The sequence below is a fragment of the Rhea americana genome, unplaced genomic scaffold (genome assembly GCF_003343005.1).
Source record: "Rhea americana isolate MKP2758 unplaced genomic scaffold, rheAme1 scaffold_17, whole genome shotgun sequence".
Classification (NCBI taxonomy): Eukaryota; Metazoa; Chordata; class Aves; order Rheiformes; family Rheidae; genus Rhea; species Rhea americana.
This window is the reverse complement of record NW_028185816.1, coordinates 752,581-766,325: the sequence shown is the minus strand read 5'-3', so window position 1 is coordinate 766,325 and position 13,745 is coordinate 752,581. Positions and strand designations below refer to the sequence as shown.

At 35.4% G+C, this 13,745-nt stretch overlaps 1 protein-coding gene across 1 annotated transcript in view; it reads right to left on the bottom strand.

The window, feature by feature from the left end:
- Positions 1-574: 574 nt before the first annotated feature.
- Positions 575-13,745, bottom strand: part of FAR1 (fatty acyl-CoA reductase 1) — a 38,992-nt gene continuing 25,821 nt past the window's right edge. Inside the window, exons 10-12 of the mRNA XM_085300834.1 lie at positions 8,734-8,863; positions 6,007-6,134; positions 575-3,531 (exon numbers count right to left, since the gene is read on the bottom strand). Of these exons, the coding sequence (XP_085156960.1) occupies positions 3,369-3,531; positions 6,007-6,134; positions 8,734-8,863 (421 nt within the window). The 3' untranslated portion in view covers positions 575-3,368. The remainder of the gene's footprint in view (positions 3,532-6,006; positions 6,135-8,733; positions 8,864-13,745) is intronic.

Below are 13,745 nucleotides of genomic sequence, written 5' to 3'. Positions count from 1 at the left end.
TAGGTTATGCACTAACTTAATGTTACCTTCTCCTGCCTCACCTCCCAATATAGATGCTAGAATAGCTGTGTGTGTTTGCAGTTCCTTGAAATGTTAATACAATAGCTGCTGCAAAACCATAGTGCATTACAAGTCTACCTGGGGAAAATTTATTTTACTGCTTGTATTTCTGTGTACAGATATATATATATATATATATAAAGGTTATCTCCCTTTTAAATTAGGTGAGAAAGCATCCATCTATTAAGGTATGATAGAAACCAGCATTACAAACAAAAAAGCAATGATAGTGAGGAGAAAACTAGCTGAAGTTCAAAAGAAGTCACTGTGACCAAGCATACCTTGCCATGTTGTTTTGATATCACTCCATGAGTTTTAGATTGTTTTCTTTTTAAAAAAAAAAAATGCTGTACCAGTTATATTAACTTGATTCTCCAAGTTTCAGATAAGAGAAGGAAGAAGAACATGGCTATACATATGTATATTAGGATGGAAATAATACTATCCAGTTAATTATTTTCCACAAACTAATTAAAAAAACCCATACATGCACAGATACAATAAACACTGTAACAACATTTTAAAGGGATTTGTTTATTTTTGGTTTACAAACAAAGGCACCCAATATTTCTGTTTATGTCTTATAAAAGCTCACAGATTTAGCCTTTTTGTTTCAGAATGTCTTTTCCTACAGCAGAAAAAAACATTACAGGAAAATGCTTCTTTTCCTGGTCCCAAATTTAAATACTAATATGACTGTTAAGTGAACACATGTTTTCCAACTGTTCGTCTTCCTAATTAAGTAGTCAGAGTATCTCCTGTAACTTGCTAGTCAATTCTAGCTGACTGTATCAAAATATAGTTCCAGTATATTTTTTGATCAAAATCTGTTATATGCAAACACTGGTATGAAAGACTGCAACAGAACAGGGTCTTGACATAGAAAAAAAAAGTATTTTCAGATAGAATTTTACAGACTGACCACAGGAAGTGACAAAACTAATGTAAAAAGTATGATATTGAATCCGTTGTTGATTAGATAGGATGACTGATGAGTTTGTGCATAATACCAATAGTGCACAGATAACTGTTGTCTCCAAAGAGGAAAAAATTTAGGTTTCTAAAATGACAATGTTGAAAGAGTAGCGGCTAGATATCATTATGCTTAAAATAATGCTTTACTTCAATTATTCAAAAAAATAAATTCCTAACCAGTGCTCTGTACCAGAAATAATCAATTCATTGGTTCTGTAGTCCTCAGTATTAACAAAATAAATGTAGAAAGTATCGTATATAATGGCTACAAACAACCAAAATTTCTAAGTGAATTGTTTCACAGAAATAAATTTCACAATGTTGATACATTTCTTTTGTCAACTTCAGTCACATGCCAGCACAGGAAGGGGGGTGTCATTGGATTTTAGGCACCTCTGGAAAAAAAAGTCTACAGTGCAGGAATGCTTAAGCATAATTTTGGGTTGAGTAAGAGGATGCTTGAGGAGGCAACTACAATGTAATACACCTAAATGTATTTGTTGAACTCTAACATCTTCAATCACAGAAGCCATAATTTATTTTCAGCCACAGTCAGAGGTCTCTCACACAAGGTGTGGTCCTAGACCATTTAGACTTTTAATCACTAACTTTATATATACACATAGGTAACTTAAAAAAAAAAAAAAAAAGAAAAAAAAAAGAATTACAGTTTAGCTAGTTACTACAGAATATTTAGCTTCAACAAGGAAGCCGTTATCTTTTCAGAACGAGATATACACCTGCATGAAAGGTGTTCTCTTTAAAGTAAGCTCTTCACAAAAATAGTAAAATAAGTTCTTTACACACTTAATTCAAACAGGACAAAAAACTACTAAGGGCAAGTATAGTGTAGTTCTTGTCTAATTAAGTTACTGTTTGCCTTTTCAAGCAGATTTAAGAACATATTATTCACATAAAGCATAAACTGATAATTTCAATGAGCAAACACTGGGCAAGGGTGCTGGTCAGTGCATCAGTAAGAGGAACATTAAAATGTTTTCAACTAGACTAAGCCACCAAAATTTAGAGGGAACTCTGTGTGTTGCTTTAAACAGGGATTCCATCTTTTCTTACACTCACTATTTCAATAAATATTTTTCCTACTAAAACAGACACACATGTGGAAAAATAACTTTCTTCAGATTTAACCTTAAGAATTTAAGTTAAATGACAGATGGAAGAATTATTAACATACTTCAATTAGAAGCAAGGTGCRTCTCCTTCTGCTTGTTCAGTGAAATGAGGGTTTTATTGGGGCAAGGAGGAGAAAAATAAGGTTATGCATTGGCATTTTCCATGCAAACTTCATAGCTCGGAGAGATTTAAAGAAAAATCCTAATTTACAAAGAATTTGCTAACTTTGCTCAAAACTTTACAAGTTTATCTCTTAATAGCCTACAGTCTGTCCAACTACAATCATCAGTACTATAAATAGCAATTAAGCATGTTAAAATCCTTTCACATAAATTTACCTTTTAAAGTCAAGTGTGACATTCAAGTGTTGGCTCTGTGTTTCCAATAAAATCATTAAAGAAAGAGGATGGTCAATGATTTGTAGCTTTCTTCAGTTACATTTTCTTCTATCTATTCAATGATGGGATCAACTCTGCTTTCAGAAAAACAAATTGCTCATGCTGATATAAATGCAAGCTGTATGAGGCCAATTCCAAGCACAGAAATGAATCACTGAGCACATTCTGAAGATGAGATCAAACAAAAGGCCTTTCAGTAATTAAAGGAGGACTTTTTTTTTTTTTAAAAAGCAAAGTAGTCATCCTTAACATCCTTACTTTGAGAGGAAGAGAGAAAGCRACAAAAAGTAAAAACAAATTACAGAAGAGTCCTACAATTTTTTTTCCAGGAGATCCACCACCATTTATACAGGTTTGCAACTTGATAAAACCCTTTGCAATTTAGAAGAATTTCAAATAAATACGTCTACAATAGCTAGCAACTAGTAAGTCAATATTTATCTTGCTCAATGTGGAGTAAAAATTAAAAGAAAAAAACCAACCTATGTTAAGGCAGATTTCAACCAAATGCATTCCAAATTGCACAGTTATGCTGGTCAGTGGTCTAAAAATGGTTTTCCCCAGGTCAAGGAGTTAAATTGTTTTAAATGTTTGTCCAATGCCAATTCAACCTGGCACCTGACCATTTTATTTTGTTTTTATGGAAATACACAACTAATATTACACATACCATACCGTATATTTCGCACTCCAATTTAAGATGAAATTATGTTTTTATAAAATATGAGATGACTACATGTTACAGGCTTTGTGCAGTTAGACCACCAAATGCATAGATGTCCGAATGCTAAATTCTGTTCTTCAATATCTCATAGTACTGGAGGCTCTGAAGTAGGAGAGGAACTTGTAACACAGACTAACCACAAAGTACCAGATGTTTCTTGCCATTTGTGATCTTGCAATAAAGATACGCCAGATCAGGATCACAAGAACTGTATTGAAGCCATAGCGTATGTTCCTCAACCTGAGCGAGGGAAAACAAAACAAAAAACAAAGCATTGAGATCAAGACCTACAGGAAAAAGAATACTCTAGAAAGTTAACTTCTAGTGTAGAATTTAGTTTGTTCATCTTATTCATCATTAAATGCATAACTGAGCGGAGAAAGCTAAGCACACACTTCACTGCTGAAAGAGGAACACAGGAGAATTAAGGAACACAGCCAGCCCCGTGGCTAACCACTTATGTAACTACACTTCTGCTTTAGAGCTGCTTGATACAACCTCCTAATGTCAAGGTTGCACACTGTAACCTACCACTGTAACTTACCTACAGCAGGCAGCCATCATCCCAAAATAGGCAAATAGGCAACACTCCCCTCCTCCTAGCAAGCAGGTATTTAAGGCTTCACATATACATGGAAACAGCTCTGACTGCAGCTGACAAAAAATTCATAGGATTTCCCTGCCATAGAATCCAGGTCTCCACCGCAATTTTAAATTCATTCCTTTCCAGGGAACCTCCAGTTACATTTAAGTGTTAAGAGAAACTAAGTGCCCTTTTAGCAATTTTCTCACACGTAAAGATAGAAGCTCTGGAGACAAGCAAAAGAAACCAATATGCAGACTGCTAAGACTTCTAAGAAAACCAAACAACTTCTTTGGTTCAGGAGATCATGACAATTTGTATTTTACAGGGAGTTCTATTTAAGGAAATACTTGCTGCCTTTGTTTTGTTCTACAGGCATGCTGGATGTTATCACAGCCAGACTTTCCACTGCATAGGTTATTCATGTAAAAAGCAGACTATATTTCCATATTACAAGAATAAAAGTGCAGTTTTTCTATTTGAGAAAAGATTCTGCTCAGCAGTTTCTTAGAAAAGCCAAATCCTCTAAGTTGCCACATCTGATTATTATTCAAAAAACAGATTCCTCAAATTCTGATTAGCTACAGTTAAGTGCTAAATGGTCACAAAAGAGAGTGACTCAATACCTCAGAGTAAAGATATGCTAGAATCTAACCCGCTTGCAACATAATCCCCACATAAACTGAGAGTCAGGATGAACAGATGCCATTCCAATACAAGACTATTTCTCATGTTATTTTTGGTATGATCTTTTGTACAGAGACAAAGAGTGGCAACTGCATGGTAACTCCAGTGCATTTCCGAATGGCATCTAAATCCAAAATTAGAAGACATATCTCTTAAACTGCCTCCACTATTATCAAAAATTACTTTTTCCTTTAAAAAGTATATTTGAGTTTTTAAAATTCATCTTTTGTTTGACAAGAAGCAGTTTTGGGTCACATCAAAAGAGAATTCAATAAAAAGCAGTCACAACAGATATGCAAGAATTTTGATTTAGTTCTATGGACCCTTTACTTTTTTTCAGTATTTCTACCATGTTCTTCCACGGTTAATTATGTCAGTCAAGTCCTCATCAGGATTCAGAAGAAATCATTACTTCAAGGTAGAATACCTTCTATAAAAATTCAGAAAGTCTGGATTCCCATAATAGTCTGCAAATCTTATCTATCCAAACTTGATTGTTCGTATCCTACTTTATCAGCAAGGTGTCTGTGTGTCGTAAAGTACTAGTGGCATTTAGGATCATCACACACCTCAACCGAAACCCACTGTCTTGCCCATAGATAGAGATTACTTTGGTGCTACTCCATATGCAATGCTTACAGTTGTGTCTCAATACGCTACACCAGAGGTTAACACTGGCAAGTTTGGCCAATACACTAAACACAGGTCATCCCACACCAACCCACTCTGCAACTGCACAAATTCTTCAAGAGAACAATGTGAGTGATAGCACTAGGAGTAGTAGTCTAGGTTATCAGGCTTGGAGACAAGAAGCAGTATTGTAGAATGAGATGAGTCATTTTGATTTCATTCTTTAAGACAAATCAAAAAATTTCCATTACCAACTGTCTATGAATCACCCAAGAACAAAACCAGTAGAATTGTACCACTAACATTCTAGACAGTAAAGATACTCATAAACTGGAGGATTTAAGCTACAGATAAAAGGCTAGGAGAAGTCACCTTAGAGGCACCAGCATCAAAGTTTCGTGCTTTGAGGTTGAGAGTTCATGCCTGTTTCAAGAGACCACATTCCTTCTATTAAACCTCCTCAAATGAATGAGCCCCTCTGACTTTGTTTTATTGCATACCTTTTTGCTTTCCAAAAGACACTTGGATAAAATCAGAAACCTCTATTTCAGTACATGCTAGTGATCAAAGCTATAACCGTAATACTAGAATAATATTGTAACTATTAAGACCGCAAACAACTTAAAAGAAGCAACAAGCAGAAGAGGAAAGATGATATTTGATTGCTTTAGAAAATGCATCAGACAACTGGAGAAGAACTCCAGTGGATCTAAGCRGGTGCTATAAAGAACAGTTACATCACAAAATGGAAATGCAGTGAATCTGACAAGGACAGGAAAACATAAAAAGTTATTATGGGGGAAGGGGAAACTTACTTATTCAGGTGTTTCCTAGCTGCAGGGAGGCCAGACATTTCTTCATTCAGCACATATTTCTTTGTTCCCATACAGTAATTTTCCATGTATTCTGCCCAATGTAGTTGTCGAACATCAAAATTGAACGTCTGCATAAAATAAAGCTTTTACTGTTAGTTGCCTAAAAATTCATCTATGTTGCATTTGATAATTAAAAGGAAATGGTGAAATAGTAAACTCTCTTTATACCAGATACTTCTTTTTTTTTTGATGCAAGGAAATTATCTTGTCCTTAAGCGTAAGGATGAGTCAGATTTAGATCCCATTTCTGATTTCTTAGCTTCTTACATGCTGTCTTGCAAACTTCAACCACTTCATTCCTTATTTTCTCATCAGTATTATTCTGCCTTCACCTTCAAAATGCACTGCTTTTCCATTTCATCCATCTAGATATTTAAAAGCTATTTTGCATTATGAGGTTTTCTCTTAAGTAATAAAATAATTCTAATATGCTACTGACCAAACATACTGTTCTTTGTCAAGTTCTTTGTTAGATAAATGCACAGTTTTTAAGTGTGCTTATAGTTGTACAATTATATTCCAAAGAAGAACCATATGAAAATATTCATCAGCAGAAGAAATTGCAGTGGTAAATTCACAACTCAAATTTTCCACTGGTGTCTGGATCTCCTCATCTCAAAAGATTCAACAGTCATAAAAGTTCTAGTGAAAGACTAAGATTTTCCTAGTGAGTTATTAAATGTTCTTTCAGGAAAAAAAAAGAGTAAGCAAGATTATACTACGAACAAGAGACAATTAAGCAGTTTTGTGCAGTGAAACTGAATTCAGCATTTTTTTGTGCAGTGAAACTACATTCAGCTTTATAAAGTGATATATACACTAAATCAAATCCTCATGCTTATCCTTCAAAATAAGCTGTTTAACAGCATAGTAGGTGTGCTGTAAGGCATGATGAACCCCATTCATCCTACATTCATTCCCATACGAAAACCCCAAACTTCCGATGATAATCCATCACAATGCATCTTGGACAACAGTCCATTTGGTTTCTTTTAATTTCCCCGTCCCCCTGCAGTTTGAGTGGAATATTTCAGGAAAAGCCCAAAACCAACACTCCATGCAGAAATCAGCACAAGCTATTCTGGTTGATAAAAGGCTACAGTGCAGTTTTATTTCCAGAAACTTGACCATATTTCCTGCTTCAAGACAGTTTATTTTGAAGTTGTGTTGCTTTTCTTCAACTTAACTAGATGGTAAAATTCACTGAAACATCTGAATAGGAAATTTAGAAACACACCCCATTCACCTTTCAAGGTAACTGAAAAATTTTATTTCCAGTCTATATTAGCCACTTCCATCTGAGAAGACCTTTGCTGCTAGTCAGATATACCTGCCAACAGCAACTACACCGTTCACAATGCAAGACTAATTGTCCTAGGCATCAGAGAAAAGGTAGGTGAAAATGATTCTAATATCTGGCCTACAGCATGGCCTACATCTTACCAACATCAGCAATATCATCATGACATCACTATAGCAGAGAAGAGATGAGATTTTATAAACAGATATAAAGAGTCTGCCTTATAGGAACAGTGCTATAAAATGGCAAGTTAATTTGACAGCTTGTTGTTTCTGAAAGTCCCTACTCTAGTCCCCCACAAATCTTTCCTATGTTTCAAGTTCCCACTCTGTGTCTTTCAAAGTTCGCTGGACTGAGTTGCTTTAACACATTAGTAGAGCTGGGTAGCTGGCTGCATTATGGTCAATGTCCTATTTCATAGTGCGATATCTGAACAAGYTGACATACAGTGAAGCTTCTCAGAACAGGCCAAGTCAAAAATCAACTGTGGTCAAACAGTTCTCTGATAGAATGCCCTCACAAACTACTAGAGCATAGTTAATACCAGGGTATAGCTCTACCAGTTCTCAGAGCATGGAACTCCTACTTCATGGGCACTAAACACCAAAATCTAGAAGAAAAAAATTAGCAAGAGTTCTTCTTATGAGCTCTTTTATTCATTCTTATTCAGATCCTGCATTCAAATAAAGTTTTTGCTCTCCCTCAACAGCCTACAGGAGTTCTCTATCATTCTGCTTCTGATACACTTTCTCTCCTGCATGAGGCTGTTTTAGTCGCACAATGAGAATTCAGTAAAAAGAAGTGAGAGAATTTATGCTGGCATTTTTTAAATATACATGCTATCTTTCCAGAGCATGAAAAAGGATATACAGAAGTTGCTACTAGACTAAAACAAAAACAAACAAGCCATCAAAACCCATTGTTCRTTCCCAATAAAATAGACAGCAATCAAGTAAAGCCTTATTTTATTCAAAATGTAGGCAAAAGTGCAGTTGTTTGACCACATATCAAACACCACCTTTTATCACATGACCAGGCCACCCTAACAGAACTGTCTTTTATATCAAGTCTCCTTCAAGGGGACCCATGCCTTTCCTCATCTCTAGCCACTCATTTCTTCTCTCATTCATTTAGTGTCTTTGTAAAAAGGACTCTTCCTAAAACTCAAGTCACATCACTAATCCAGTTTATAACATGGCTTCATACAGATGCACTGGCACAACTGAAAGGATGTGGCAGATCTCTAGAACTGAGTTACTGCTAGGCTTAGCTCTGTATTACAAGTAGCATTTCCAATTCTTTTCAAGTGCTAATAAGCTAATTTTTCACTGTCAGAGTCCACACGCCCACATCACACAGCTACTTGCCTTTTTGTCTTCCGGGTTTAGTTGATTCATAAGCATAGTCATATTTTCAGTATTCCAGATCCAAGAATTGCTTGTAAAGTACTCTAGTAACATCATGGCCTTATGAAGACGTGTTATTGTTTTCATCATCCTACAGTCCAAGGAATGGCATGTACAGGTTACAGCAGTAAAGATTAGTTCAAACAAAAACAGACAATCAGATCATACGTTTCATTACCCTCCAACCCTCCACCCTAAGTTAATACAACCCAACTTGCTCAGTACCCAAAACATTAAAAATTAGATGAATAGTATATTTCTGCATATTGCTCAAGAAAGATATTACTGGATTTTGGATATCCAAATTCCAAATGGAATGTGAACTTACTGAACAGCCTGGTATTTTTTTATTCCTATTTTGCAGTGCAAGAGTAAGTTTATTCTCTAAAAAGAGTGACCATCAGAAGACAACATTTTATCACCTTTTCTTTTTATTTCAGGACAGTAACATAAAATGCCTTTCACTTACTCTTCACCTTAACCCTACTGCTTCTGCAGTAAAGGGTGGGAAATATTTAAGGGAACAGCTAGACCATGGCATGTTCTAAAAGTTAGCTAATCACTTCTGGGCTACTTCAAAATATGCAGAAATACTTTCCATCCTCCTTTATTATGCAGAGGTTTTTGCAAAAACACCACTTGGAGTACAAAGAAATTATGCTGTAAGGATCAAACTGAGCAAGTTTCTCTCTGATCAGATTATCTGAAAGTGGATGCTAGAGTACGAATTTTCCTGTCTCTTCATTGCAAAGTTCTCCACTCTCTAACACGAAAATTCTTAAATATTACAGTGCTAAAGGAGGTTGCTCAAACCATGTTAAGTACTAATTTGTACCACATCACCTAATGCTATTAAATTCCCAATTTCGAAGCTCAAGGGATATTTCTATCTCACAGAATTGCTTCCAATTTGATCTTTACAGCAAGATATACTGATTATTTTAAACATAGAGGGGAAGGGGGGGGAGAACAAAGCAGAACAACCAAGCAGCAACAGGAAATGGCTTTCTGAAAGTAAGATTTGATCAAGAAATACAGCAGAATTTTTTAAAAACTCTGATTTTTCTCTGAAAGCTGCCTTGGTGCATTCATACTTGTAGGAGGGATATAGCACATAGTCCCAGAAATTCTTCCAAATACAGTATTCTGCATTGCATGAGTGTCCCCTACTATTATTAATGACTGGCAATCTCAGTATCTCAGGGAATATCGAAATTGACTCTTGTTTCTTCTCATGAAATGGAGTAATACAACATGCAGAGATCATTGAAAAAGCAGAGTATATCTGAAGTGGAAATGCAATAACTCTTCATCTCCATGGGTACCTATTTAAAACTTTATTGAGAGTTGTATTCAAATTTTAGACTATAATTTAATTTCCTTAGTAGAAAGCATTCCTGGATGCTTTCAAACACCTGTTTATAGTTTCTCCAGTTAGGCAAGGTGGCAGCGCTGGGAGTTGAGTTGAATCAAGAGTTCCTCTGATTCAAAAGTAACTAAGAATATTGAAGCACTGAACTAAACATCCAAAAAAAAAAAAAAAAAGGTATGAACTTCCCAGCAAGTGTCTTAGGAGTTATAAATAAAAAATAAGATTTTTAAAAAAGGACTGTTTGAAGAGAACTTGGAACCTGAAAAGCAAAAAATCTCATTGGTCAGGAAAGCCAAAAACGATCTCACAGAGAATTGTCCTGGATAAAGACAGTGCCAAACTAAACACAGCRGCTAAATGTTTAGACTTGTCTGTGAAGATCTGTCCACTGGCAGTCCTAAGATTATTTAGCTTATTTGACTTGCACTACTGTGCTTCCCCAGTTTGGTGTGTTCTCCAGCTAAGCTGGAAGAGCAGCTGGGTTGTAGTTAGACTACTCTGACTGCTACAGTCCAAGAAAACTTGCACCCCTACAAAATTCTAAAGAGTGCAAACAAAATCTGAGTAGGTAAGCGTAGATTTACAGCTTGCCACCAGCCACTGGTCTTGCTTTCAGTTCCTCTTTTTCTGTCAGAAAATAAGCCAATTTAAGCTAACTTTCTACTGAGAATCTTGCTGCCTCTGCTTATGGAACGGGTATCAGAGCATACTTAAGCTGATAAAACAGCATGTTGCTAAAGATAGTCCTTCTACCCTACCTCAGCTGTAGATTCTCTCTCTCCCTCCATCTCACACTGGATATAGTGACTGGCCACAGAATCAGTTGATTCAGTTGACCAATGGATTTTTTTTCTTCTCCTTCATTGCAAGGTTAGTTTCTTGCTATATCAACCAAAAGAATCAAGTGACTCCACATTCTCTCGATTACTAGAGATCTGACAAGAGAGAAGTGACAATAATATGTAGCTAAGGGATGGAGGAGGAGGGCCTAACTTCCTTGGGGACAGCTTCTTAGCTTCCACTAAATCAACATGAAGCTACACTCCAACTCTCTTTTACAAAAGAAGAAAAAAGTATGATGACATCATCTTCTATTCATAGATATAAGATACATCAATAATGAATATTATTTAGTGGATACTGTGTAGCTGTAGCAGACTAAGTTTGAGTACAGAGACTTCATAATTTCAAGGGTACCATATTCCTCTTGCAAGTGGGAATACATAGATGACTCAAAAAATTACATACACAGTGAACTTTATCTCTCAACCTGAAGTTCTAAAATACACACTTCACAGATTGTTCCAGAGATAGCAATTCACTTCATGTAAGTAGTATGTCAAAACCACACATAACCAGTTAATATAGCATCAAATGCAGCACCACACTTTCTTCATAAGCTGATCAGTAAGTCTGATTTTTCTGTCTTAAAAAACTGAACATCTCATGCAGTCTCCAAGTCAGTGTGACAACACGCAAGGCTTTCACCTATACTATGTGGAATTTTGCCTCTATTTGCCAGTCCTTATTGTCATTACCACAAAAAACATTTAACAGATCAAGAAGTATGTCACAGGAATTAGAAGTTTTAAGCAACAGTTAAACAAACCAAGTATCCTTAATTCCAGTAAGCGTGTTTCTAACCAAGATGATAAAAAGCAGCCTGGCTGCATTGCAACTATGACTGCATTCTGAAATCTCACATGCAAGCTATTGTCTCCAGACTAAAATTAGTTTTGATGCCAAATACCTTCAATGAATCTATGGGTTGCCAATATGCAAGTCTCTAAATAAGCATTACAGAGACAGGTCAAAATTTTTTTTCTTTAAAGATTCTTCTAAAATGCATCAGATACACTTTCAGATTTGCAAATGACATACATTTCCATTTTGCTGTAAATATTGGACTGTAAGACATCGGAATCCTTTTCTAGCAACTCTGTTGTTCCCTTAAGTGGATGCAACTTAGAAAAGTGTTTCCAAGACCAAAATATTATCTATTCAATAGAAGTGTACTGTTCATTCATTACTGATTTGCAACACAGTAACTATGTGAAGGGTGCTTCACATTTTAGTTCAAATTATATATATGAAATGATCTCTTTACACCTCCTCACACATATCAACCACACCTTCATTTCAGCTTTTTAAGAAGCAGTAACAGAAAGTTAATTGCTGGAATAATCCCTAAATTACTACCTTAACACCACATTCTGTTTTTCCAGAGTTACTGAAAAGATATGCTGGGTTAATATTTAAGGGCTTTAAGATTTCAAAGACACTGAACTGCTTCTAATAAGATACGGTTCTGTTGTGCTAAGCACTATGAAAAGTTACRTGAGAGAACTATACCTTAAAATTAATTAATTAGCAAATATGCTTTGCTATGCAAGTATGTAGATTTCCAAGTATATATGGCAAGCTACTGACAACATTATCCACAAATTTGGATGCTACTCACTGCTATTTATGTATTGCCCAACATTACAAAAATCGTACTAAATTACAAAAATCCTATTAAGTATAATATACAAATTCCTCATTGTGCCATTCAATTCTTATAGCCCATGTTCTTTCTATGCAATTTGAGGCAAATATTTCTTCCTTCCCTTAATATTAACACTGTTAATATTAACAGAGAAATTTTAAAATTTTCTTATGAGAAATTCAAAAACATACCACTGTATACAAAGTCCATTGCACTAAAATCCATTGTTTTAACTGCTTCCACAAGTAAGGTGCACAAGAATTACTTGATATGGCAGAAATATTTCAAATTATAAATTTCAAAAACCCCTTGAAGAGATTTTTTTCATTATGAAAACATTCCTCTAGTTCTAAAAAGTCATAGCCCTACATCTAGTTCTTAATTTGTTAGATGTTTCTCATTCACTGACACAGTATGATATCCTGACAGCATGACAACAGTGCAGTTAAACCTACACAGTAACATCACCTCTTAAAATTTTTCTCTGTGGTGTGCAATAAAGACATTAGAAAAGAGTATTCAGACTGAGCACAGAGAAGGAAGACTATTGACCGTATGAAGTTGAGAGTCAGCACAGTATTCAAGGCTGACTGTGCAGATTTTACCCCTTTTTTAACCACACTATTCAAATTTTCTTGCTAAATTGTAGTGGAAAAAAATTCATCTTTTGAGTTAAGCTAGTCCTCCAACACTCAGAACAACATTGTGCTGAGTCAGAATCTCCACCAGTATTTCCAAGACTTCAGCAGTTTCCTCGTGCATGCTACCTGGTAATTAAAACCATAGGCCAACTGGACTGAATGACCATTGCAATAGCAGTAAACCTTTGTATCAGTACTGTCAACAGCCTCTCAGATAAACTGATTTTCCAGGTATTTTAAGATAGAAATTTTTTATTATTAATAATAAACAGATCAAGATTAAAATTTGGTTCCTAAGTTTTTTTCTGTTATTAAATAACCTGTGAAGCCCATTAGGATTTAACACTGTATGTCTTGCTTTTACCTACATAGTAATTTCCTTCCATTGCTCCCTTTCTGCAATCTTATTAAAAAAAAAAGTTTTTAAAAAAGAGCACTACATAATAAAAGCTATATTTCTATAAATGGGCTG